The 27,947-nt window shown below is 44.6% G+C and overlaps 1 protein-coding gene across 3 annotated transcripts; it reads right to left on the reverse strand.

Moving 5' to 3' along the window:
* Window positions 1-1,061: 1,061 nt before the first annotated feature.
* On the reverse strand, window positions 1,062-27,881 carry LOC109882739 (rapamycin-insensitive companion of mTOR). 3 transcript variants are annotated; one of them, XM_031805959.1, is made up of 39 exons: window positions 27,747-27,881; window positions 27,574-27,621; window positions 25,757-25,854; window positions 23,065-23,129; window positions 22,716-22,847; window positions 21,826-21,889; window positions 18,957-19,083; window positions 18,693-18,862; window positions 17,874-17,941; window positions 17,697-17,764; window positions 17,352-17,434; window positions 17,155-17,242; window positions 16,928-17,018; window positions 16,613-16,679; window positions 16,411-16,491; window positions 16,115-16,215; window positions 15,859-16,024; window positions 15,652-15,753; window positions 15,495-15,541; window positions 15,263-15,398; window positions 14,920-15,113; window positions 14,546-14,672; window positions 14,247-14,411; window positions 13,730-13,806; window positions 13,501-13,579; window positions 12,838-12,947; window positions 12,439-12,526; window positions 12,264-12,356; window positions 11,924-12,030; window positions 11,613-11,842; window positions 7,284-8,316; window positions 6,781-6,948; window positions 6,464-6,532; window positions 4,973-5,232; window positions 4,631-4,849; window positions 4,389-4,538; window positions 4,073-4,196; window positions 2,998-3,136; window positions 1,062-2,668 (listed from the first exon to the last, which is right to left on the reverse strand). In XM_031805959.1, the coding sequence occupies exons 1-39, from the start codon at window positions 27,793-27,795 to the stop codon at window positions 2,588-2,590; spliced, it is 5,364 nt and encodes a 1,787-aa protein (XP_031661819.1). In that variant the 5' UTR covers window positions 27,796-27,881; the 3' UTR covers window positions 1,062-2,587. The 3 variants fall into 3 exon arrangements, with proteins under 3 accessions (XP_031661819.1, XP_031661826.1, XP_031661822.1); XM_031805966.1 differs by lacking the exons at window positions 6,464-6,532; window positions 6,781-6,948 and having other exon boundaries at window positions 27,747-27,880; XM_031805962.1 differs by lacking the exons at window positions 6,464-6,532; window positions 6,781-6,948 and having other exon boundaries at window positions 4,073-4,538; window positions 27,747-27,880.
* Window positions 27,882-27,947: the final 66 nt, after the last annotated feature.

The following is a 27,947-nucleotide window of genomic DNA, read 5'->3' on the forward strand; positions in this document are numbered from 1 at the left end:
TGCGAGGAAACCAATGAAGGTCTAGCGAACCTACCGGTTCCATGTGGGAAAAGCATCTACTTTATTTTTTTGATAGTAATAACACCATTCTCCAGATCGATTTTTGTCACATGAGCCAAATACCACACGTGTAGACCTTACCGTGAAATGCTTTACTTACAAGCCCTTAATCAACAATGCAGTTCAAGAAATGGGGTAAAATAAAAAGCAACAATAAAATAGAGGCTATACACAGGGGGTACCGGTTAATCGAGGTAATTTGTACATGTAGGTAGGGGTAAAGTGACTATGCATAGATAAACAGCAAGTAGCAGCAGTGTGAAAACAAAAGAGGGGGGGGGGGGGGCGTCCGCTCCAGTACCGCTTGCTGTGTAGTAGCAGAGAAAACAGTGACTTGGGTGGCTGGAGTCGCTGACAATTTTTTGGGGCCTTCCTCTGACACCGCCTAGTATATAGGTTCTGGATGGCAGGAGGCCTGGGCCGTACGCACTACCCTCTATAGCGCCTTAGTCAGATGCCGAGCAGTTGTGAAGCAAGCTCTCGATGGTGCAGCTGTATAACCTTTTGGGGACCCATGCCAAATCTTTTCAGTCTCCTGAGGGGGAAAAGGTGTTGTCGTGCCCTCTTCACGACTGTCTTGGTGCGTTTGGACCAGGAAGTTTGTTGATGTGGACGTGTGACACGTTTAGAACTCATACAGTGGGGCTACTCACAAAATCATTCAGAATATCTGGAGACATTTTATGTACCTCTTTTGGGTAAAGTAAAGGGAGAGGAAAATGTTACATATCATATGTACATCAGAGTTTAAGTCACATTCTGAATCATCTTTATTTATGCATGAACTATAGAGTATATTCCCCCATTACTAAACCAGAACCAATCTCCCTGGTGTAGGCCTATAAGAAACTTGGAATACCCTCTATTTTCCCCTATTAGTTTACGCATCAGCTAGGTTGGTGATAATGACAATGTGTATGTGAAAGCTGATTAAAATGCATAATACCAACAACTTTAACAGGCCGTCATAGACAAATAAAAATAGACCATCACTCAGTTTGTGGAGTTCAAGATTGTTTTTTTATTAACAATGTATCCCTTTAATAAGATTGTATGCTTCTTTAGGTCAGCAATGCCCCAAAACACACTATACACATTATACAAGGGAAACCATGATTCAAGCAAAAAACACACAAAAAAATCATTAAATTATAATACAGTCAAGGAAAAAAATATAAATAACTCTTCTCAGTCACTCTGCTATGGTACAGATATAATAAATAGATCCGACATCACTCAACAGACCTATAAATCACCCTAGGAGTCCACTTGTGTAGCAGCATAATAGCAAAACTAACCAATAGAAACAGAAACCTGTTCCCATGGAAACCTTACAGCAATCCATAAATGATCACGTCACCCTGTCCTCTCATCTCAGCCAATGATCGACAGCAATATCTGCATTGTGAAAACAACTTTGGGACAATTACTTTCCCCAGTTTGCAAACAAGTGATGGCAACCTATTATGATTTAAGACAATGAAACTATTAGAAGCATTTGGAAGAAATAAATTAACACTTTTCAGAAACAGTGACAATGATCTAATATTACAGTTTTAACATGCCGTTTGTACATGCAGTGAGAGCGAAGCACGGAGGTAGGGTTTCTGACAACCTCCATAAAAAAGAACCAATGAAAAAGGTGTGAGAACCCGGCTGTTGCCACTGTCAGAGGCAGTGTCCTTCCAAACCAGGGTCAGAGATAGAGGAATACAGAAAGGGTGACAGAGAGCAAGCCACAGCAGTTATGTTCCATATGTCCAGATGGGGGAAAAAATGGTTTTAAAAAAAAACGTTTTAAAAACACTACTGATGTTTGATTGTCTGACAGTCTATAGACAAATAGAAAAATGGTTGTTTAAACAAGAATGAGTCTTTTGATCATAAGCAGAGTTGGAAATAATACACTTATGAGATCACAGCACAACCATCTCTAGCAGAAACCGACTGAGGGTATGACTATGAGGGAGGCTTCTAGAACCTTCTGTAGTGTTTCCATTATGAGGGAGAAGAGGATGAGTCCAGGACTGAACATGCCCTTTTCATCTCATATCAGCATATACCAGAGCAAGATCACATTTTTCAAGACTTAGTCATATTTCATCCAGCTTGTGTTTAGGTTAAGTGTGATGTGTTATGTAGTTGATGCGTCTCCTGTGATGTCTGTTGGTCAGGCTTGTACATCCGTCTGAAAACAGCATTTGGTAAAACTGCTCCCCCTGTTGGCCATAGGCAGGAACAAAACTAGACGTGTCAGGTTTCATTTGTTCAGACAGTCGATCTCCTCTTTCTCAAGCAACTGGAGACAACACTTTCACACATTCTTTAACATCCATGATCCCTTCCTTCTCTCACCCATGCTCCCTCCATCTTGAACTTCAGCAAAACGTCTCCCCTCTTTTTTATCCTTTCTCCCCTATTCTCTCCATCCCTCCCTTTTTTCACTATGTTGCTCTCTGTATCTCTATGAGAGGGTTGGAGGGAAAGCAGCGTCTCAACAGGGAGGGGAGGACAGAGACGAGGAAAGTCAGAACTTCGTGGGAGGGTCTATATCCACTCCGACGGGCTTTGGTGGCTTCGACAGGATCGCTTCTGCTTCCTCGTACATCTGAGGGGACAGGATGTGACATGAGCATGAGGTCAGAGGTCACAGGAGATGACTGTCATATTACTGTTGTAACCACTAACGTAATCGGAAGTGTAGGGGTTGAGGAGCGTCGGTCTCCTCTCTCTGCCACTTAATCCATCACCCATACATCCTAACTACTAGAGAAGATCTGAAAGGATGTATAAGCAATATAGCAAAAACAAATCCACGGAGCTATTACCATAAACCCATCTAATTCTTCCAGATCAACATAAGTAACTAGAGATAGGGGCTAGGAATGAATTTGGGACTGGGGAGAAATGGAGAGACCGTATAGAAGAGGACCTTACCGGTATGAAGTGTACGTCCTGAAAGAGTTCCTGTATGAAGCGTCGAGAGGGCAAGCGGAACATACAGTGGGCCAGCAGGTGAGACACCTCAGAGTACAAACAGATATCATCAAACGCATAGGGAAACTTCTCTTTTATCCTGGAGAGAAAGAGAAAGCAGACACCATTAAAGCTCCAATGCAGCCATTTTTTGTTGTTGTATCTTAATATCAAAATAATTTCTGGGTAACAATTAAGAACCTTTCAGTGAATGTTTTCAATTAAAATGGTCAAAAATAAACAAATCCCTTCATAGAAAATTGGCAATTTCTCAAGAAAGAATTCTGCTAGGGCTATCGGAGTGGAAAACTGAAAATGAGCTATGGATGCAGTAAATTGGTCACTGGAACTCGACCAAAACAATGGAAATGCCATGGAAACGTGTGGGGGAAAGATCCTGAATCTCCTCACTGCCCCTCAACAAAATTAGCCTACATTTAGGCTACTGTTTTTTAAAATAACCTATTTATTTTTAAATCTGTGTAATGCTTGTCAACCTCAATACATTTTCATGTCATCGTCACCAACCAACTGCATTACAGTTAAAAATGACTAACATTTACTGATTTCTCTATGCTAGCTATACTACCAGCTTATACGAACAAGAGTTAGCATTTAGCAGTCACTTCTTCTAAACCTGAAAAGGGACTACTTCTAAATGTTATGCAGCAAAAACAGACAAATATATCAAAATCGGACTTTATTAACCACAGTGTTGGCCTTTTACAATGTATCAATCATGACGGATTTGACGAATATCCACTTAGATCAGATTTGTTGTATGTGGGCCAATCAGCATTCTTCTATCCCCCCAGTCTGCGTTCCATTGACCTTTTTACCACATCTATTGGCAAAGAGGTTTCAAACTCTTTCTTATTGGTCTATTAACTAATTTACCGCATGATGATATCACCATGGAAGGCCATTACCATAATTCTCACAATTTCACAGTATTACTCCAACCTCAGTGTGGAACTGTATATAAAACACAGGAAAATCTGTGGGGGGGGGGGGGGTTTAATTGTGTGTGTCTTACGTCAGTAGTCCTGTCTCGTGGCCCTTGGTTCCTACAGAAGAGCTGAGGTTGATGACTAGGCGAAGCACCTCCTTCCTCAGCAGAACCCGACAGGCTGGGCCGTCTTCAGATATTGCCTTGCCACCTGACGGACATACACAACAGCCTATCGGAGCCCACTCGCACAACATGACCAAATCAGACATTTTGATCTGAATTAGAATGTTCAACAAAGGTGTACAATATGCAGTCTGTGCGTGTGCTGCAGACAGCCTCCTGAGACTGCAGTGTGTGTGTGCCTGTGTGTGTATGTGTGCGTGTGTATGCGTGTGCATACCTAGCACTATGTCAGCGGGAGTAGGTGTGCTGCAGACGGATCCCTGTGACACAGCAGCGTCGCTGCAGCCGGAGACGCCAGAGAACTTGGACTGAGGCATCACCTCCAGACGATGGCTGGTCTGACTAGACCACGGAAAGTCTATGTAGTCTATGAAGAGAGATAGGGCGGGGGGGGGGGGGGGGGGTAAAGCAACCACTCTGAGTGTGTGTTCCGAGTATTTGATGTGTGTGTGTTCTCACCAGTGCGGGTGTGTGCGTTGTTGATCTGAGGCTGTGTGTGGTAGCCCAGTACAGTGGCTCCTACGCAGTAGAGACAGTTGTCGTCAGTGTGTTCCTGTAGACCCGTCTCCTCTGGACCCAGGATATGGTTCTGGTTGTTCTCTCTGCTGGCCATCAGCTCTGAGATACTGAACTGCTGCTTCAGCAGTGGGATAGGAGGATAGGGACGACCACCGTCACCTACAGTACACAGGGCATAGAACAGTCACACCTACTGAAACTGGCAGTAAACCATCTCTACCATTCACGTTAAATTATCATCACTATCCACCCATCTCTCAATCCCTCCCTCTCCTTCCTTACTGTCTGAGTCTCCAAAGTAGAACGGACACTTCTCGTCGGCAGGCGGGCTAGTCCTCTGTTGGAAGTAGGGCGTGTCTCGGATGTAGAACATGTCGTTGATGTCCATGGGCAGCGCCAGGCCCACGTAGTCGTCGTTACAGCCGTAGGTGGCGCTGGGCACCATGGAGCGCACCGACGAGCAACGCTGTAGAGTGATCTGGTTGATGGGACTCAGCAGATCCTCCTTGTCCAGAGACGCAAAGCTCAACGCCTTCAGAAACCTGCCGGGCGGAGGGAGACAGGTGAGAGAGAGGGGTGACAAGAGGGCGAGGGGAGTGAGGGCAGACACAGACAGACGTAGCTATATGGCGAGAGAAGTAGAGAGAATGGAAAAACTGACAAAGAGAGAAACACACAAAAACACATGGAAATGTGGGGCTCCTAATCCACACCACAACTACACAGTGCCATCTATAAGACAGCAGGGTTCATCTGCTTGAATCTATAAAGGGAATCTAGCCTCCTAGTCTTACCAATATACTCCAAAACAAAACTGTGGGAAGGACAATCAACACTAAGAAATACCTAAGAAACTGAGTAGTAGGGATGTGACAATTGGGAGAAAAAAAATTCTTAACGTTTGAACTACAATTCGTTTTTTCGATAAGAAAAATGAATACAATTCCACATGAATTCACAACGCTGCTGCCAGCAACGGTTTGGGTCTCACGGTACGTCCCATTCAGATGGTTAAGCATTGCACCTGCACTACCATTACTGTACCCCAATTCCACCTAGCAACATTTTTCATTTCCTTCTCAAAGTATTGCCATACAGGACTTCGCTGCTGTCTCTTGCCTTTGCCCTTTTTCTAACTGTTAACAACGATGACATAGTGTTGGAGCGTCAAACACCAAAATGATTGATTCCTCGACTCCTTGCCCGTCGACTGCCGGTGTCAACTCCCATTTATGTGCGTCAAGATTCGATTCGGAACGGAGGACACTTGATTACTTCCGAGAAAACAAACACTTGCATCTTTCACAGCGAGAGAGAGAGAGAGGACAGAGTGTGGAGGGGCACAGTATAGGCAGGTCAGCCACTAGGCAGAGTCAAACCGTGCACTAGGCCTATCTATCGGCAATCAAAAACTATCTCGCAATTTCTTGGCTTGCAATTTCAGTAAAGCAGGGTATATCACCAATGAATAGGCTAGGATATTGAGATGCAACACCTCTCTCTCAGTCACAGTTTCTGCGCATGTACACGGGTTCACTTCACGCTGTTCACAGAGTGGTAGTCAGGTCACCAAAACAGTGGAGAAGTTGAGCCTCGATTGTCGACGGCCTTAGTTGCGGAAATTGAACCACTACGTCGTTTACTTCCTGCATCTACTTTCTGTATCGTTTTTTGGGGTTAGTGATTTTCCTTAACATTAAGCATTTAAGGACACCAATTTCAACATAGGAGGGAAACTGCTCTACAAAATGGAGGCTAGGTTGGTCCACCCACCAAGGCATAGAGATGGACATCCTGCGGAGTGGCTGGACAGCTGGACAGCTGACCCTCTTAGCAGACAACCTGAGAGACCACCAGCACACACACACACAGCTGTTACTGCTCTGAACCAGAAGAGAGAGACACCGTTGCTGCTAAAGATGACTAATAACCGGAGTTACAACACACAAGCACACAGAGTCATTACCTCTAAACACACACGCCACCGTTACAGCTAGAGACTACAGTTAACCCTCAGACAAGCTGACAGACCAGCACATCCAGGTATCTAAAGGGGGAAGGGGTGGACACTACTGGAGTGGTCCACCCACCGAGGGACGTAGGCTCTGGATGGCCTGCGGTGGGCATCAGAGGGGCGGGGGGCTGGACAGCTCACTCTCTTAGCAGACAACCTGAGATACTCCACCTCAGTCTGCTTCTCTCTGTCTACCGACCAAGACTGGGCTGTGGGGAAGAACCCTTCAGGAGCCCAAGCTGAGCTAGAAAGAACAGAGAGTTCAATGACCTCACAAACCAGCACACGACACCCACCCACATAAAAGACAAACAGATTAAAAGGAGAGTGGAGAATGATTAGACAGAGTAGAACATTGATATGACCAGTCACATACAGACAGACACCTATGACCTATGACTGAGAAAAGCATGAGCAATGGCAGCCAGCAGCCATGACGGGCAGTGAAAACCCACCAGGAGAAGTTGTCCTTACTTGTGCGAGTGTGAATATAGGTGTGCGTTTGTATATGCATATTGCATTTCCCATATATGTGTGCAGCGTTCAGATACGTCGCACACTACACATAAGGTATCTTACCTGCGCGGCGTTAGCCTCGAGTCCAGACTACCGGTCTTCATAGTGATCGTGTCAGTGAAGAGCACGTCCTTAGCGGGCGACGCTAACGACTCACTATGAGACAGAGACGGGTGGATCCTCTGCTGCTGCAGCCTCTTCAGAGTAGCATAGCCCAGTGCATCCCGCGGGCTGGTGTACATGAAACTGCAGTCTGCAAGGCTCTTAATGGCCGCCACCGAGGGAGACTTGAGGCTCTGGGCTCTGCGGGGGAGGGTGTGTGAGGAGCCAGGGGGGACCAGGGAGACAGAGTTCGACTTGGAGAGAGGCAGGTGGTTGGTGTGGGCCTGGGTTGGGGCGAGGGTGTACAGCGTTTTGACCGTCTTGGCCGAGACCACTGTGTCGAGGCTGACACAGTCCGACGAGTCTGGCTCGGCATGCTCAGGGTTTCCCACAGTCTCGCGGGAGGGGCTGGAGCTCATGGAGCTGATGCCGCTTGTGGTGGTGTCTGTGTTGAAGCTCTGACTGCGGCTTTTAAACTGAGTCCCTCCCCCATCTCCTCCCGCTAGACGTTCCCGGCTACTCTGCTCCCTGGATGGGGGCTCTCCAGGACCCCCCAGCCCAGACCCTCCTCCACCAGCCCGGGATAGCCTCCCCTCTCCCAGCTGCTCCTCAGACCCCCCCACAGAGTCCCTGATCCCCACAAAGGAGGTTTCCAGGCTGACTGTGGGACTCTTGGGTATGCCTCTCCCATTGAACACATCGCCTTGCGACGAGGAGTAGATGGAGGGCTCCGTTACCGTCCTGTTCCTCCTCAGCCCTCCCAGTTTGGGTTCAGTGGGGGTGCGGCTGCCCCCCATTGACTTGGGGTCGCTGGTGGAGCGCAACTTTTTGCTGGGGAGCGACAGGGAGTTGAGGAAGCGGTTGCGTACAAAACGGGTGGAGGCCAGGATGGTGAAGGGGCTGCGGTCCTTCATGGGTTTGGAACGCAGGTAGAGGGAGGCGTCGTCTGATTGGTCCAACATCTCAGACTTGTCATCATCCAGGATGTACATGTCTAAATACACATGACAAACATTACACAACATACAGTACCAGTCAAAAGCTGACACACCTCTTCATTCAAGGGGTTTTCTATTTGTACTTTTCTCTACGTTGTAGAATAGTAGAAGACAAACTATGAAATAGCACATATGGAATCATGTAGAAACCAAACAATTGTTAAAGATTCTTCAAAGTAGCCACCCTTTGCCTAGACAGCTTTGCACACTCCTGGCATTCTCTCAACCAGCTTCACCTGGAATGCTTTTCCAACCGTCTAGAAGGAGTTCCTATGTGATGAGCACTTGTTGGCTGCTTTTCCTTCACTCTGCAGTGCAACTCATCACAAACTCTCAATTGGGTTGAGGTCAGGTGATTGTGGAGGCCAGGTCATCTGATGCAACCCTCCATCACTCTCCTTTTTGGTCAAATAGCCCTTACACATCCTGGAGGTGTGTTTGGGGTCATTGTGATAGTGGGATTAAGCGCAAACCAGATGGGATGGTGTATCGCTGCAGAATGCTGTGGTAGCCATACTGGTTAAGTGGGTCTTGAATTCAAAATACATCACTCTCGACACATTCTTAACGCCATGAAAAACCATAACAGCCCTTTACTAATCGTAATTTAAAAAATGACTGTCGTTTCTTTTCGTGTCAGATTTATTATTTTTGTCACTTTTTTTCCCCTGTTTATTTTATTTTTGTTATTTTCTCTCCTTTTCACTGTTGTAGTCTGTCAGTGACCTTTTTGAGTGGGAAAAGGAAAAGTATAATCCCTTGATGTCAGAGGATATGAGATTGTCACCAGCAAAGCACCCCCACCTCCATGCTTCACAGTGGAAACTACACATGCAGAGATCATCCATTCACCTACTCTGCGTCTCATAAAGACACAGCGGTTGGAACCAAAAATGTCATATTTGGACTCAGACCAAAGGACAGATATCCACCGGTCTAATGTCCATTTATCATGTTTCTTGTCCCAAGTAAGTCTCTTTTTATTTTATTATTATTATTGTTGTCCTTTAGTAGTGGTTTCTTTGCAGCAATTCAACCATGAAGGCCTGATTCACACAGTCTCCTCTGAACTAGAGGTCGACCGATTATGATTTTTCAACGCTGATACCGATTAGTGGAGGACCAAAAAAGCCGATACCGATTAATTGGACGATTAACAAAAAATATATATTTGTAATAATGACAATTACAACAATACTGAATTAACACTTATTTTAACTTAATAGAATACATCAATAAAATCCATTTAGCCTCAAGTAGATAATGAAACATGTTCAATTTGGTTTAAATAATGCAAAAACTGTGTTGGAGAAGAATGTAAAAGAGCAATATGTGCTACGTAAGAAAGCTAACGTTTCAGTTCCTTGCTCAGAACATGAGAACATATGAAAGCTGGTGGTTCCTTTTAACATGAGTCTTCAATATTCCCAGGTAAGAAGTTTTAGGTTGTAGTTATTATAGGACTATTTCCCTCTATACCATTTGTATTTCATTAACCTTTGACTATTAGATGTTCTTATAGGCACTTTAATATTGCCAGTGTAACAGTATAGCTTCCGTCCCTCTCCTCGCTCCTCCCTGGGCTCAAACCAGCAACACAACGACAACAGCCACCACATCGAAGCAGCGTTACCCATGCAGAGCAAGGGAAACAACCACCTCAAGGATCAGAGCAAGTGAAGTTTGAAACGCTATTAGCGCGCGCTAACTAGCCAGCCATTTCACTTCAGTCACACCAGCCTCATCTCGGGAGTTGATAGGTTTGAAGTCATAAACAGCGCAATGCTTGACGCACAACGAAGAGCTGATGGCAAAACGCACAAAAGTGCTGTTTGAATGAATGTTTACGTGCCTGCTTCTGCCTACCACCGCTCAGTCAGATACTTGTATGCTTAGTCAGATGATATGCAACACAGGACACGCTAGATAATATCTAGTAATATCAACCATGTGTAGTTAACTAGTGATTATGACTGATTGTTTTTTATAAGATATATTTAATGCTAGCTAGCAACTTACCTTGGCTTACTGCATTTGCGTAACAGGCAGTCTCCTTGTGGAGTGCAACAAGAGAGAGGCAGGTCGTTATTGCGTTGGACTAGTTAACTGTAAGGTTGCAAGTTTGGATCCCCCGAGCTGACAAGGTGAAAATCTGTCGTTCTACCCCTGAATGAGGCAGTTAACCCAACGTCCCTAGTCCGTCATTGAAAATAAAAATGTGTTCTTAACTGACTTGCCTAGTTAAATAAAGATGAAATAAAGGTGTAAAAATCTGCGCCCAAAAATACAGATTTCCGATTGTTATGAAAACTTGAAAATCTGCCCTAATTAAATCGGTCGACCTCTACTCTGAACAGTTGATGTTGATATCTGTCTGTTACTTGAACTATGTGAAGCAGTTATTTGGGCTGCAATTTCTGAGGCTGGTAACTCTAATGAACATATACTCTGCAGCAGAGGTAACTCTGGGTCTTCTATTCCTGTGGCGGTCCGCATGAGAACCAGTTTCATCATAGCGCTTGATGGTTTTTGCGACTGCACTTGAAGACACTTTCAAAGTTCTTAACGTTTTCCATGTTGACTGACCTTCATGTCTTAAAGTAATGATGGACTGTCATTTCTCTTTGCTTATTTGAGCTGTTCTTGCCATAATATGGACATGGACTTATACCAAACAGGGCTATCTTCTGTATATGCCCCTACCTTCTCACAACACAACTGATTGGCTAAAATGCATTAAGGAAAGAACTTACACAATTTAACTTAACGCACGCCTGTTAATTGAAATGCATTCCAGGTGACCGCCTCAAAGCTGGTTGAGAGAATGGCAAGAGGGTGCAAAGCTGTCATCAAGGCAAAGTGTGGCTATTTGAAGAATCTTTGTTTGTTTAACACTTCTTGAGTTACAACATGATTCCATATTTGCTATTTCATAGTGGTGTTTGTGTCTTCACTATAATCTACAATGTAGAAAATAATTGTTGTTTTTTGACCGGTAGTGTACAGTATGTGAGAATTCTGTTAATTCTACAATGTACAAAAAAGTACACAAAGAAAAGCCCTTGAATGAGTAGATGTGTCCTATCTTTTGACTGGTACTGCACATGACAGAAAATACACACAAAACAAACAACAATTATTCCATGCTTAAGAACACCTACAGAAGCTACATATATCCATAATATATAGAAATCGAATGGGGAAAAAAAAAATAGCAAAGAAAGTGCTACTGAGGATGTGTTTAACAGAAACTGTCCTTGTTGCCTGGTGAAGAGTTTCATGGTTAACTCACTGGGTTGGGACTCGCTCTCGCTATTGTGCCGGGAGCTGGTGGACTCGGAGTTGAGACTGAGCGTGCTCGGTACGGAGGAAAGTTCAGAGGTCATCGGTTTGTCCACCTCGTCTGGGGTGACGGGCCACAGTGTCTGGCGACTGTGTCTGACTGTATCCCAGCCATACTGTTTCAACACTTCACAGCCCTGCCGCGTCTTGGAGATCACTCCAACGACATACACGCACGTTCTGGAAGGAGTGAAAACAGACATGAGACTGTTGGCGAGACATCAGGTTCATCTCAGTGTGCCCGTGTGTGTGTCCCCTTACCCCCGTACGGACAGGACCTCGCAGTGTTGTGCCAAGGCCAGGATGTCAGGGATGACGTTCTCCTCCTGAAGCAGGTTCAGACCCCAGTTTGATGACCCAATGTTACCCTGGAAACAGACATACATTCACTATCATTAACACAACAGACCCTGGGAACCACAGTCGGAACCAATGTCAGAGCACTGGAGGACGCAGACGGTCTATAACGTCTACCAAAGAGAAAATAAAGACCATTATGAACCAATGGTGTGTTTGTTTTCTTCTTTTACTGTAACTGACAACACGTGTACTTATCATTCGACGTTGTGATGTGTGTGCCGAGTGGTTAGGGGGAACTGACCAGAGCCCAGAGGGCTGCCTTCAGCTGTTTGATGCCCTCCCAGGTGTCCAGCATCGGGGAGCGAACCGTGTAGCTGAGGTCAGGGACCACGCTCTGGAGAGCGCGAGACAGTCGGTAAGACACCAAAACCCATAGATTCGTCACATTAAGAAAGCCCTTTGTAAAGCAGAGTTACCTGAGTCTCTAGTAGGTGGCAGCCTGTCTTGTCATGGACTAGCTGACCATACAAGTGCACAGGAAGATAAACATTTGGTCTCTGTAACCTAGAGACAAAAAACACAAAGACAATGTACTCATGTTCAACAACTGAGAAAAAATAAATACAGTTGGCTCAAGATCACAGCCGATGGATTTTTTGGGTGGTGGGAGAGAAACAAGGTATGTAGACTTTACAGTTGTTTTAGCCCAGCACAGCTTCCACTTATCTAAGCAAGACTATGAAGCGCCAAATCAGGCAAGTTAGTGCTGGGCCAGGACAAAGGCCTGCACACAGTGCCTGCAACCCTCCAGGACCAGGGCTGGTGACCACTGGATCATGGCTAACTGTCCAGCTTAGCAAGATAAGCAGTCTCACCTTTGGTTGCTACGTCTGACGTAGTTGTCTCCGTCCACAGGTTTCCGGTATGTGGTTAACGCTTCATTCAACTGCTCCTCAATCAGATCTACATACTTCAGGTTGTATTCCTGTTCACCACAGTCGGGGGGGGGGGGGGGTACAGAAAACGAATCATTAGTGGATTACATTTGTACTGATAGAGAGTTTTAAAAACAATCAAGACAGTTAAAGTTGCACTACGCAGAAATCGCTCTTCCATTTCCTGGTTGCTAAATTACAAATATTGTGCGACAAAATAAGCAAGTACAGTGTAGAGAATCATTATACCATCTAAACCGCTGTCAAATATATCTTTTCCATAACCAACAAAAATATTGTATGTTCAGCTGGTGTACAAAATCGAAAGTAAAAGATGCAAAAACTAAAAACTTAAAGGAAAGCATAGCGCACATTGAACAGATCTATCACTTCTAAAACTGGTTCTATAACACATTTCTATGTGAATTTGGTCGAGTCGCCCAAAAAGTTAAATTGCAGCTTTAAATGTAATTTGATTTAGAAATCTGTCTTTATGTTCTTGTTTACTATCTGTGAATGATTGTTTTGTACTGTGTTTTGTGTGGACCAATGGAAGAGTAGCAGTTGCTGCTAATGGGGAAATGAATGAACGAGCAGGCTTACCTTTTGCCATCTGTCTAACTGTTTGCTGACGTAGCCCCTCTCATTGAGGTAGGAGAAGCCCTTAGGAATAGACAGAAACCTGCACAAAGGACACTGGTTTTTAGAGGTGGAACACAACGTCTCAGCACACCTGTGTGTCTGTGTACTCATTTGTGTGTGTGTGTGTGTGTGTGTACTCATTTGTGTGTGTGTGTGTGTGTGTGTGTGTGTGTGTGTGTGTCAGACTGACCTGAGGAGCAGCAGAAGGCCCTTGTCTCCCAGGTGGGTCAGAGCAGGTTTGAGTTGGATCAGAGCATGGAGGTTAGCCTGGGGCGACACAATAAAACATCATGGAGACGTTAAGGACAACAAAATATAACATCCACTCCATACCCCTCGTTCTTCCATTCCCCAGCCTTCTGCCCATCGTCAGCCCTCTCCAACACTCCCACCAGCCCCTCTCCCACCAGCCCCTCTCCCACCAGCCCCTCTCCCACCAGCCCCTCTCCCACCAGCCCCTCTCCCACCAGCCCCTCTCCCACCAGCCCCTCTCCCACCAGCCCCTCTCCCACCAGCCCCTCTCCCACCAGCCCCTCTCCCACCAGCCCCTCTCCCACCAGCCCCTCTCCCACCAGCCCCTCTCCCACCAGCCCCTCTCCCACCAGCCCCTCTCCCACCAGCCCCTCTCCCACCAGCCCCTCTCCCACCAGCCCCTCTCCCACCAGCCCCTCTCCCACCAGCCCCTCTCCCACCAGCCCCTCTCCCACCTTGTCCTCGCAGGCTTCGTCCAGTATGTCCAGGGCTTCCATGGAGACTGCCTTGCTGTGGTCGTGCAGCTGGGTGACCAGCAGCTCCATGCCCCAGTTACTGAAGAACTCCACCCCTGCCCTCAGCAACACACGCAGGTGCTTGGTGGCATACAGCCTGCACGTCTGTGTATTGACACAGAGGGTGGAAAAGAGGTTGTTCAGGATCAGTATTGTTTCAGCAACAACCTATCCATCATCACCCACATTGAAGCCTGTGCATCCATTCATCCATCCCTCCCGCCTGGGTAAAGCCTTACATCAGTGGCAGCAGTGAGGATCTTGGAGAGAATGACTCTGGCCAGTCCATCCGTGCTGTAGTCCAGAGTAGACACAGCCAGCTTCAACACAGCGTCCTGATTCTTCACAGAGCACAGGTTCAGCAGACTGAGGAGGAGAACACACACGGAATCAGGCAGTTGTCTGAGCTGTGTCTCAACTGGAACTCTATTCCCCATAACCTAGACATTTAGTAGGAACCCAGTCCAAGCAATGGATTTTTGGCACTCAATAGCCTACTGCCTGACTCATCTGGCCAATAAAAATGGAGCTGCTGTTATTTAAACCAATCAGTGTTTTCCTCCTGTTCAAGTTCACGCTGACAATTTTTAAAAGGGCAATAGTCCAGACTGACCTCTGAAAGAGGCCACACTTCTCCAGCAGTTTAACCCCGTGTGGGTGGGCCGAGAGGGTCCCCAGGAACAAGTAGTAGTGCTGGCTGAGGGTGGTGAGCAGCCCGTTGCTCTGGAGACAGCGGTCAGGCTTCAGACCAGAGGACAGCCAGGCCACCATGTCCTTCACCAGCTCCTCCAGGTACGCCTGACCATCCTGGGAGAGGGGAGAGGTGGAGGGTGGACAAAAGCCATGAGGTCAATTTCAAAGCTACCTTTCTTTAAAAAAAAGGTGACACCAAAATAAAAATGTGTCCCACATAGAAGTTTCCTCAGCACCTTTGATTTTCTGCTCTATTTCCTCACCTCATCAGACTCTATGAGGAACTCGATGAACTGGCATCCCACCACAGTGAGCTGTCTGGCTTTAGGATGGTCCAGCTCCAGCCCTGCATAGAGCTTACTGCTGGGCTTATAGAAGTACAGCAGTCTCCGCACAAACCTGGACCACACACACACAGTTATAAAAGGGGACACCTTACCACACTCAAGCTCAGTATTTCACGAGTTGTCGTAGTGAATGGAAGGTTGGTCTTACTTGTGCATCTGTTCATCTTTGTTGTTCCTGAGGTTAACGTTAGGCCACTGGGAGGGGAAATCCAAAACATATATGAAATGTGGCAATAGCAAATCAACCAACTGAAACACACTCCCAGTCAGTCTTCTACAAGTTTTATAGTATTGCTATGACTGACCTTGAGGATAGTTGCAATGAGGAGCCAGTTCCAGTCAAGGTTCTGTTTGTGGTTAAGGATCTGACTGTCTCTCAGGTTCAACATCAGGGCTTCCTCCGTGTCCTACAACACACACGCAGTTTGTGTCACTGAATGTTGCTACGGAAGGCTTTGGGGCTATAGGTGAACAATGAACCTAGATGGCAAATATGTCTGTGTGAGGCATACCTTAATAGCATAGATGTCTCGGTGTACGCGTGTGTGTGTCTCTCTCCGGTGGTGTGCAGACACAGACTTGCGGACAATGTGGTCCAGATACAGACTATGGGGTTTGGGTCCTTGTTTCTTCTTGTCATGGAAACGCTTCAAGTGGTTGACAGCCGCACTCGCCCGTCTAAAAATACAGAAAAGTAGCCCAATTTTTTTTTTAAACCAGAGCAGTGAAAAAGTGAGTGATTGCGTGCATGTGTGTGTGTACACTCACAGGCGTTTCTCCTTGGGGATGTCAAAAGAGGCAGCCATGTTGATAAGGGTGGGCAGACAGTGCAGGTGGTGACTGTGGGAGTGAGGGAGGATGGTGTTGGCCTAGCGATAGAAAGAGAGTGCAAGAGAGAAAACGTGAAGCAAACACATAAAAAACATAACATTTATGCACAGCTGAATGAAGGCAACTACCAAGTACATACGTGTCCTCAAATCAACAGCAGAGCAGCACGCTCCTCAGAAGGAGCTACAGTGGCTATATACGGTATATCAGAGAGCCGTGTCCCTGTGTGTTACCATGTGTAGCAGTTCTCCCAGTAGGATGGTGGCTCTCACTGATATCTGGTCCTCACTGCTGGTCACAACTTCTACCAGACCCTACAGGGTGGAGAGAAAGAAGAGAAGGAGAAAATGAAAGCACCAGCGAGAAATAATTAAATAATATCCACAACCCATGAGAAAAATAAAATCTCATGTTTGGGATTTCCTGTCTCCTTACCTCTAGCAGGCAACTGGAGATGAAGGCAGCCAGTACCAAAGCCAGGTAGTTATCCATCAGGTCAGGCCTGAAAAACACAGCAGGACAAACAAGCAGACATTATAGCCACAGGAGAGATGGTGGTTGGATCTGAGAGGCACCCATACTCACAGTTTTTGTCAAGTGTGTAGTAAAAGGTGTATAACAAGCTATTCTATACATTCTATATTGTACATTCCTGTGGGTAGAATGCATTTCCTACCTGGGAGCATAAAGCGATATTGATTGATTTATTTAAAAATATATATATTTATTATCTGTGGTGTCATGCGTTACCTGGATCTGGCTCGATGAGGCAGGAGGACTTTAGCCTCTGCAGCCACAAAGCCATCAGACAGTCTCCAGCTGTCCTGGCACCTACTGGGGTCTACAGGGGAACACAACACACATCGACAAAATAAACTATTTAAACCTAGCAGTTTTTGGATACATGTTTGATAAATGTTTATAACCAGGGCATTGGGGGGGGGGGTAAAGAAATAAGAAAAGCTCATTTCACTCACCCACGCTGAGAAGTGCTTCCGTAAAGTCCTGGGTTACAATGGGGAGAGGTAGCCTAAATATCTCATACAATACCTCCAGCAAACCTTTCTGCAGGGGGCAAGGAGGAAAGGTCAGAGACAAAAATAGTTGTTCTCAAGGACAGATCAAGAAGGCATCATTATATTTATTTAAACAAATCTCATATTTCAGTACCCACCCTCACTTCCACATTTGGTATAGACAGCAGACCAATAAGGGATTGGATCCCAGAGTTCCCGGCCCTACAGAGGTTAATGATCCCTGGATCGCAACGGAGACAGAATCTACCATTAACACATTCATGACTTGGCAGCAAAAGTGAAGACAGAGAGCAAACAATGCGATACTAGCTTAAAAAAGGAATCTACTCAGCATTCTCTTCAGAGGGGTATTTGAGCGTTGACCCATTCAAAGCTGTTGGCATTAAACAAATACTAACGGTACAGTTTCAAGTCATGACCCACAATGCAAAGAGAACCAGCCGAGCCAAACTGAATGGAAAGCTGAAGAGAAAGAGACTCACCAGACCAGGAGCGGAAGGCAGCTACTATAGCCATCCTGCTGGACAGGAAACGAGCATCGCGGTCCTCCCTGGTTACACACACAACAGGATCACAATCTACACGACATAGGGACACATAACACACTAAACAGAACATTGGAACAGAGCCTCTGTTTACAACACAGACACACCACTTACTTGAGCTGGATCTCTGATGTGTCTGCATTGTGACGGTAGTGGAAGTCTGTGAAAGGTGCTAGGATTTGCTGAAAGAGCAGAACACAGGTTCATACACAGAACAACAAAACATTTCTCTATGTATTCATTATCAGCAAGGCTAAATAATGTCCCAATATCATGAGTGGATTTTTTTTTCTCCTATTGCTGAGATTCCACTTAAATTCCACTTTTCCATGGTTCCACTTTTTCCTGGTTAGACATTCCAAGTCATAGGGACACAGATATTTATCCAAACAGATCACATACATTATCCGTATTGATCCATATGATCACATAATCCATATTATAATATTTGCATTCTTCTTCCATAAGCTTGTTAAGACTGAGTGGTTACTGGAGTGGCCATGCTGCAAGTATGAAAGGGGGGGGTATCAGTTTACACACAGACAGGATGTGTTGGAGAGAGAGGCTTTAGAGGGCTGATGTAACTGATCACTGTAATCTCCCTGGGAAAGAGAAAAACAACCCAAGGGTGAATCCTCACCTGGCATGGTTAGTGGCTGTGTCTAAATAGTCTACACTGACCTCCTCTCCTAGGCTCTGTTCCTCAGCCTGCACTCTGCACTCATGGGAAAGAACGGTACAGGTGAAAGCCAATTCCCAAGAGGCTTCCCATGAAAATGAGTAAGAACACACCATATTGCTTTTACCTATCCTGGAGACGAGGAGAGACAGTCACAGCCGACTGACAAAGTGTGATGTGTGACTGGGAGTGTTTGAACCACTAGTTTGATGCCTGTATGTACATACTGACACGTGCATGGCGGCTGTGCGTACCTCCAGCTCCACATCATTGCGAACATATTGCCTGGTGTGTGGATGGTTGAGCAGGTGGAGGATGGTGGTGATCAGAGCCTCGTTGATGCGGCTCAGCTGACAGTCGATCACACTCTTTAATATGGTGCTGAGACCCCCCCTATTGGCCACTACCTCTGGGTTCTTCAACGCTGCATAGTATGGTTGACATAAAGACAGTGTTATTAAACAGTAACTATGTGTGTAACTTCAGGATGGTTCTCTCAGTGCCGAGGCTCCACACACCAAGTTCGCAGACGATGGCAATGGCAGCGCGCACCATGCGGTCCCTCTCCTGCAGCCCGTCTGTTCCCACGGCAATCAGAGAGTTGGTGACAGAACTGGGGAACAGTAGAGCGTTCACTGTGATCATCTAGAGACAACGAGAGAGAGAGAAAGAGATTGAGAGCAAAGGTTAAAGCACTAATTTTGCACTTCAGTTTATTTTAGAAGCAACATTACAGCAAATAGGTCACACAGCGTGAGTGCCACTTTCAGAAGGTGGTGGGTCTAATCTGTGTGTGAGTAGAGAACGTCTTTAAAGTCTAGGCCCTTCCTCCCAGACACTTTCTCCGGATTAATCTAATCAAGCTAAGCCACATTAACTGGCAAGGACACAGACCACCAGCTGGAAGAGGCCAGCTGGCTAACCAACCTGGGTTAAGTAGGCGACTGTCAATGTAGCTTAGTATTATAGGTAGCTGCCAAAATACAAAATATATTGAAAGAAGGTGCTTCCACACAGTTGCGGTTCCTGAGTTCAGCCATTAGCATCCTATCATGCTTAGGGTCATGCACAAAACTGCCTAGTTGCCCATTATTTTGGCTACCATGGCTAGAAGAGGAGATCTCACCGACTTTGAAAGTGGGGTCTCAAAGGAGCATAGGAGGTTTAAAGGGTGTGTGTGTGTCAGTCACCAGAGCTCAACCCAATTTAGGGATGAGCATTTTAAAATGATTTCACTATTCAAATAATACCATGATATTTTCTCAGATATAGGGATGGGCACGGTTATTTGAATATTCAAAACTCAGAACGGACATTAGTATTCATTTTCTTTAGAAATTTAAAATAGGCCTATTTTAAGAATGAAAGGCTTTGTCTAAAATTCCTCTATGTGACACTGCTACATAGCCTACAAGGATAGACCACTACATTCAATATTTCCATTTCACACGTGTAGCTTGTTGTTGTCTGTCAATCAAAAGCGGCGCTACAGTCAGAGGCTCCATGAGTAGAAAGTGAAGTGGGAGATTTCTAAACGATGCCAAATGGAATCCATGTCTCAATTGTCTCAAGGCTTAAAAATCCTTCTTTATCCTGTCTTCTCCCCCTCATCTACACTGATTTGAAGTAGTTTTAACAAGTGACACCAATAAGGGATCATAGCTTTCACCTGGTCAGTCTGTCATGGAAAGAACAGGTGTCCTTAATGTTTTGTGCACTCAGTGTATGCAATGATTGGACAGATATTCGAATAACAGTGCCCACCCCTAAACTAAATTAACACTTATGGGACATTCTAGAGAGGAGCCTAAGACACCGTTTTCCACCCCCATCAACTAAACACCAAATTATGCAATTTCTCATGGAAGAATGGCGTCGCATCACTCCAATAGTTGCAGGCACTTGTAGAATCTATGCCAAGGCGCATTGAAGCTGCTCCTCTGGCTTGTGGTGGCCCAAGGCACTGTTAAGAAACTTTGTTGGCGTTTCCTTTATTTTGGCAGTTACCTGTACCTTCTTCAGGTTTCTCTCTGATATCCAAGATTAACCCATTGACAACACTAAGACCATGTTCAGTATTTAGGCCTATATAGTATTCATTGTATATAGTTAGAATTACCTGTAATAGTTGTGTGTGTTAGCATTTACAGTAAACTGCAGAGAATGTAGGGGGAAAAAAAAATACTCCAGACATGTGCAAACTGTCCACACTCACACCAACGCAGATCACCCAATAACAGCCAATGCTGGTACTATGCTCCTATTCTGTGCTGCCAGTGAACATACGAAAATCAAGTAGACCTGCCAATTTAAGAGGTCTACTCTATTTAAGAGGTCTACGTGCACTGCAAATCCGAGATTCAACTCGCGCGTAGCACGTGTTGAATTGGGGTTCTTTCCCGCTCGTGCGTGCTTTGTTTGCGAGTCTGACCGCAATTATAGAATTGTACCAAATCAAGTCTATAAAAGGTTGGAATACTTTCTTGACAGCATTCCATTTACACATATAGTAAAAGTCACTAACAATATCTAATTAGAAAGAGCACACAAAGGGCCTTTATTGTTGGAGATTACATGTACAGTGTAGAATTGAGATCATTATCTATTAAAATTTTCTTAGCACATGGCCCCAAGTTTAGTCTCTATAGTAGAAGAACGCTGGTCACCTCTCAAACAGGGCCAATCACAAGTATTGGCTTTTAAGACACGGTTCCCAATTAAGACTAAAAGCAAAATAATCTTGAAAGCATAACAAGAGTGCATCGACACAGACCGCAAACTGGCAACACGAAGCTTAAGTAGGCTACCGCAAAGTGAATCTGAACGCTGTTCGCTAGAAGAGTCCGGTGTTTCAGCCGATGTAAAGGTGCCTATCGTATTTCCGTGCAGTGCATACATAATTTCAGATTTTCGAAATTGATATAATCTCAAATCTAGTGCAAATACAAGTATTACCTCTATAGCTAATAATCGACACTCCATTCTTCATCGCGCAGTTTTCTAAACTCCCGACTCAATTTAATGCCAAAATTTCTAGATTTATTTTTCATTATACCTATACGTGGATCATAATTACAGTTACAGTCTCAGGTTGCGTGATCCTCGTAATGTTACGTGGGAAATACAACTAATGGGCCGCAGAATTAAATGCATATCACACTCGCACAAATGCAAGCAGTTATTTGTCATATTTGCATTTTATTTATTTCACTAGCAAATGCTAAGGGCAGGGTCCAGGCACTCCACGTTGCGTCGTTCACAAGAACATCCCTTAGCCATGTTATATTGGCCATATACCACACCGCCTTGGGCCTTATTGCTTAATTGTACACATGATTTTACAGAACAAAATATGAAATTAGTGCAATATGAAGAAAGCAGATTTACCTTTCTGACCAGTCGGAGGGCCTGAGTCCTCTCCCCCTCATTGCTCTGCTGGATGTCAATGCACCTGATCAAAGCACACGGGGGGGTATGACATCACAGCCACGGTTCATATCACACCAGGTTATACATCATCATGCTATCACTATGGAATAATAGTCCCCATGATTCTATGCTACCTCTGATGGAGTAACAACTTTGCAAGCAACAGACTACCACAGTAGTAATACTCTAGTGCAACCAATTTTAACTCCCTTAATTTGATGAACTACAATGTTGTAAAATATGTTAAACATATGTAACATACAGGTAACTGTCAAAATAAAGGAAACACTTGGGTAAATGAGGGATACTAAGTATATGGAAAGCAGGTGCTTCTACACAGGTGTGAATCCTGAGTTAATTTAGCAATTAAACAGTCCCATCATGCTTAGGGTCATATATAAAATGCCCAGTTGCCCATTATTTTGGCTACCATTGCTAGAAGAGATCTCAGTGACTTAAAAAGAGGGGTCTCAAAAGAGCATACAGGGTTTAAAGGTTGTGTGTATTTGTCTCAGTCACCAGATCTCAACCCAATTCAGCAATTACGGGAGATTTTTGGAGCAGCGCCTAAGACAGCGTTGTCCACCACCATCAACAACAAAAACCCAAATTATGGAATCTCTCATGGAAGAACGGTGTCGCATCCCAACAATATAGTTTCAGACACTTGTAGAATCTATGCCAATGCACATTGAAGCTGTTATGTGTCATGCTAGCCCAAAGCCCTACTAAGACACTTTATGTTGGTGTTTCCTTTATTTTGGCAGTTACCTGCATGCTAAATTGTACAAGATGAATCCAGTGTGTCCCTGTGCAGGTGTGGTGACGCAACAGAGTATCTCTCTCACCTGGCAATCAAGTAGTCCACCTGCAATCTGAGGACCTTTTGCAGCACGTTGCTGTCTCTGATGAGGTACCTCAGAACCCTCAGACCTGCAGCACGCACCTCCTTGGCCTCATTCAGCAGGGCTAACCGCAGGCTGGGGAGGGACACAAAACACAGCTTAGATTGACACGAAATGGCAACGTACACTTACGGACACAAAATGGACACTCACATAGATGGTCCCAAAAATGTGTTACAATGACCTATCACTAATTTGGATATGTTCCACAAACAATGGAAGTGCATGGATAAAAATAACCTGTAAAATAGCATTTAAAGGGTTCTAGGTTACACTATATGGGACTACTTACCAGATGATGATTTCTTCATATGTAAACCCAAACTTCTCCTCGCAGTGGCCAATGCTGATTAGCAGCTGAAACAGAGAAAGACTGGACTTACAATCAGTTGACAGAGGATGCATTGTGTCCTTTGGCTGTCTATAACAATACAGACCAAAGACATTTTAATATATAGCGAACATATGTATTGAGACAGAGACCCATATATTTGGGGTATGTACATTACATTTACAGTCACAAGGTTTTTTTCCCTGATATTTAGTAAGGCAACATTACAACAAGGACATGTTTATTACTTGTTCATAGCTTGTATGGCCATGGCATCTTTTGCACAGTGTGACAAACTGACAAAATCTTCAATTCATAGTGTTTTAATGCTTTAAATCAATGCGCTTAAACAGTTTGCTGTTGGGTTGAAAAGAAGTCACCGTCCACACTCCGTAAACCCCAGTGCAGGGTGGGAGCGGAGTGAGAGGGATAGGGAGTAGGTCAGTGTGTGAGTGAGTTTGGAATCAGCAGTGATGTCAGAGCCCAGGCAGGCAGGAGAGGTCGGGAAAGGGGGGGACTGAACATGCTACAGGGGGATTAGGTCACCTCTCGCTGTCCTGGAATCCTTAAAAGGAGCTGCAGGCCTCAACACCACACTCACTCACTCAGTCCAGCGGTAAACCGAGAGTCAGGTGTATACACACAGCTCAGACCAACTGTGTCTGGTAGCTGCCTTCACCTCTCTAATCTTACATAGGACAATAACACTGACACTAACCTATCAGGACAGGACATGCTAAGTTATAGTGAGGATGTCACAGGCTTGGAATACCAATGTTTATCTGTTGACATGAACGTTTAAAAAAAAAAAGTCACCATACAATTTGACTAAACATCTTCCACTAAACATCTGATTGTCGATAACCTCACTGCAACTATCAGAATAATATCCTTGACATGGTGTGGCACCTGGAGGGACACTAAGCCTGCAGATCTACTTGCAACAACCTTGGAAAACAGTGACCACATGCAACATCTCCAGTTTCAAAAGAACAACAATTACCAACAATCTCTGGTTTCAAAGTCAGAGTGCTGTTGACGCACATGAGGTTACAGCTCTGCCCCATGGCCAGGGCTCCTATTACCATCACTGTCAGCATCACAATGACAAACTCAGCTAGGCCTGACTGCAGGAGCTGAGGAACAGCGGGCCAAGGAGAGGTCAACGGCTACACATTGAAGAATATGTTCAACAGACGCATCTCATTAATCTAAAGTTGCTTCCTAAATAAAAGCTAAATTAACCTAAATGAAGATTGCATGTCATGTGGCTTTGATCAGCCCTAGGTGGATATCAGCAGCCTAAAGTAGTTTCATCTCCTCTCCTTCGTCAGCACTGATTTGAAAAGCTAGGTGAAAGCAATAGTGTATATCTGCCGGTAATTAACTGTCACCTGACTAGTTGTATCACGTTGGTCAGGATGATGAAGCCACTAGGTGAAGATAGGTGGAAGTGACATTTGACCCAACTAAGAGCTTGAATGCACAATGCAGCACCAGACACCTAAACCAAACAAAACTTTGACTACTTAAGATGCAGCTATACACTGAGTGCACAAAACATTAAGGACACCTGTTCTTTCCATGACAGACTGACCAGGTAAATCCAGGTGAAAGCTATGATCCCTTATTGGTGTCACTTGTTAAAACTACTTCAAATCAGTGTAGATGAGGGGGAGAAGACAGGATAAAGGATTTTTAAGCCTTGAGACAATTGACCCATGGATTGTGTGGCATTCAGAGGGTGAATAGACAAGACAAAAGATTTAAGTGCCTTTGAACGGGGTATGGTAGTATGTGCCAGGCGCACTGTCAAAAACCCAGCAGCGTTACAGTGTTTCACACTCAACAGTTTCCTGTGTGTGTCAAGAACAGTACACCATCCAAAGGACATCCAGCCAACTTGACTCCAATGCCTCCCACAGTTGTGACAACATGGGCCAGCATCCCTGTGGAACGCTTTCAACACCTTGTAGAGTCCATGCCCCGATTAATTGAGGGTATTCTAAGGGCAAAAGGGGGCAGTGCAACTCAGTATTAGGAAGGTGTCCTTAATGTTTTGTACACTCCGTGTGTGTCATTAATAGGCCATACGATTAACAATATACCATTTCCTGTCCATATTGACCAACACTCGATCTTCATGACCAGCTTCAGCAGACCAAACGCTTCCTCTGATTATCCACATTAATCGTGATCTTACTAGTCCCATTTGTGCTTTTCATTAGTTTGATCTCATGTTAAAGGGATACTTTCGGATTTTGGCAATGAGGCCCTTTATCCACTTCCCCAGAGTCAGATGAAATCGTGGATACCATTGTGTCTTTAGCTAGCGCAATTGCTAACCAGCGTTATTGCAATGATTGGACTTCCAGTCATTGCGCTGATGCTAGTTAGCAATTGCGCTACCTATATTAAAACACTTCATTTTTTCCCCGATTACGAGTATCATCCGATCCGAATGTCAATTTACAGATATGATTACGAGTATGACCATGTCGGCACTTATAAGCTGTGATATTTTAACTTTGACCCTAAACCTATTACAGACAGTCCAACAATGTTACGTTGGGGCACAATACAGCAAAGCTAAACCATGCACTTCAATAATGAGGGCAACTGCCATGACCATCATTACATAAATCAGTAATACCTTTATGAAATTGTTCAGGTGGCCCAGTTTCCGCATGTTGGTGACACCGTGTGGCTTGGCAACATTTTGAAGAATTTCACGCAAGTTGTCAGAGGGTTCTGTAAAAAAAAAAAGAAGGGAGTTGAAATACTAACAAAACATCAAATCTTTTTGATATTCCAGTAATACTGAACCAATGCACATATATCGGTATCGAACATGAACTCGTTTTAGCTGGTCACACCAATGCACTGTGAACAGTAAACACACCCTGGACATCTAAATAGAAGGCATGTTTAGGCAGGGTCAAAAGTAGGAAGTTCCTTCTGTTTTTCATCTCATTCACCTCAACCATGACATGGTAGCTAAAAGATACATGCACATAAACACACCTAGCTACAGTATCTTATATAATCCCATCTGTGTCAGGCTGGGGCTGTTAATGATAATGTACCAGAGGAAAAGGGTGCTCAGGCAGCCACTCAACTAAGCTGCTTTGGATCCCAAACTGCAACCTATTCTATGGCACAGTGAAAATGTGATGCAATTTTACTTCCCACAGGTATATCCATGCTCTGCCCCCCGATTCAGAGGGGTTGGGTTAAATGCAGAAGACACATTTTGGTTGAATGCATTCAGTTGTTCAACTGACGAGGTGCCCCCTTCCATCTCATACATGAAATACTGTGAGGGTAGAACTGGTGTTAGCGAAGATACATAGTGCAACGCTTGAAGGCAGTTGTTCACAATTAACGTTACATGCTCTATCCTTATTAAAAACATGATTGATGAACTCCTATTCATCTGTTTACAATCTGTCACAGGAGTAGAAGCAGCATCGGGAACAATTTGAGGGCATGGTTGTACAATGCAAGTGATTGCATAGGGACATTACTGAGTCAGGGGCTTCCATCACAGGAAAAGTGAAACGTAGGCAGGACAGGAGTTGACACACTGTGCTGGAAAAGCCATCAGAGTGTATTAGCTTCTGGCTACTAAATACTCATACTCAATGTCTATCTAACCATGAACTCGAGTTGTCAAAATGTGACGCCCACCGCCGGTTTCAGCTGGAAGTTAGCTAGCAACTGAGTTGTGAACGACCTTCAGACAAACCTAGCGGCTGTATGATTGACCGTGTTTACGTTAGCTAGCTACAATATTTTAAAAGCTTGCTAGCTTACCACATTACAATCCTAGGAATGTAGCTAGCTATATAACTAGCCACACGCCCAAATAATTAGCCAGCGAACTCAACCCAGTCATAACAAATACATTGTAAAGCAAAGCAAGCTAATACTAGTCACTAATCAAAACAGCACAGGAGCATTATCTTGCCTATGATAGCTAGGGCGTATTCATTACGGAAACCGTTGAAGAACCAAACAGAGCAAAACGAGCGTTTATTCGGCATATTAAGATAACGTTAGGTCCCTCCCCGTTTCGCTCCGTTTAAGACACGTTCTGCAACAAAATCGGAGTAATAAATACGCTCTGGGGTTTAATTAGTCCAAACAGTTGTGTTTTGCAACTACAAAATCTATTTTTATTGGACAAAATCAGTTAGTTCCCTCCCGGTTTCGTTCAGTTTGCATCCGTTTAAGAACGTTTTTTAACATAATCGGCGTAAAACATACACCCTTGCTGACGTTACGCCTCTTTGGTGTTCCTTAAGATTCTGCAAGCTGGTTATCAAAGTATTCAACAACCAATAAGCCGTATAAGGTATTTTCATCCATTTTCCAGCCCCATCATCACCATATATTGCTGCAAACATTAGCATCCATTTGTACAATAATCGCTTTCACTTCGTGTGAATACTTTCTGCTTAACGTTACCTCTGGTCAGATCGAGCGGTACGTTCTCTTCCCCACTGTCATTCCGACCTGTCAAAAATAGACAACGGGGACATTGTAAGAAAACACACCTGGGTCTAAAGAATCTAGAGTAAATAGTAATTTACAATTTCAAGTTTATAAAGCCTATGTCGGGGTGAGTATTTCAAGCTTACCTCGCATCCGAAGACTTCGGATCGGACGGCCGCGGATGCTGACCGCCATGTTTCCAGGAACATACACAACACCGGAAACTTCGTGAAATCTCGCGAGATAATAGGGATTGGTTTATCGCGCATTGACTAGTACGAATGGTCTTAGGGAGAGGCAATAATAAGGACATTCCTGACTTGTAAAACGACTGACCTTAACCAAAC

The sequence above is a fragment of the Oncorhynchus kisutch genome, linkage group LG3 (assembly GCF_002021735.2).
Source record: "Oncorhynchus kisutch isolate 150728-3 linkage group LG3, Okis_V2, whole genome shotgun sequence".
In the NCBI taxonomy this organism is placed as follows: domain Eukaryota; kingdom Metazoa; phylum Chordata; class Actinopteri; order Salmoniformes; family Salmonidae; genus Oncorhynchus; species Oncorhynchus kisutch.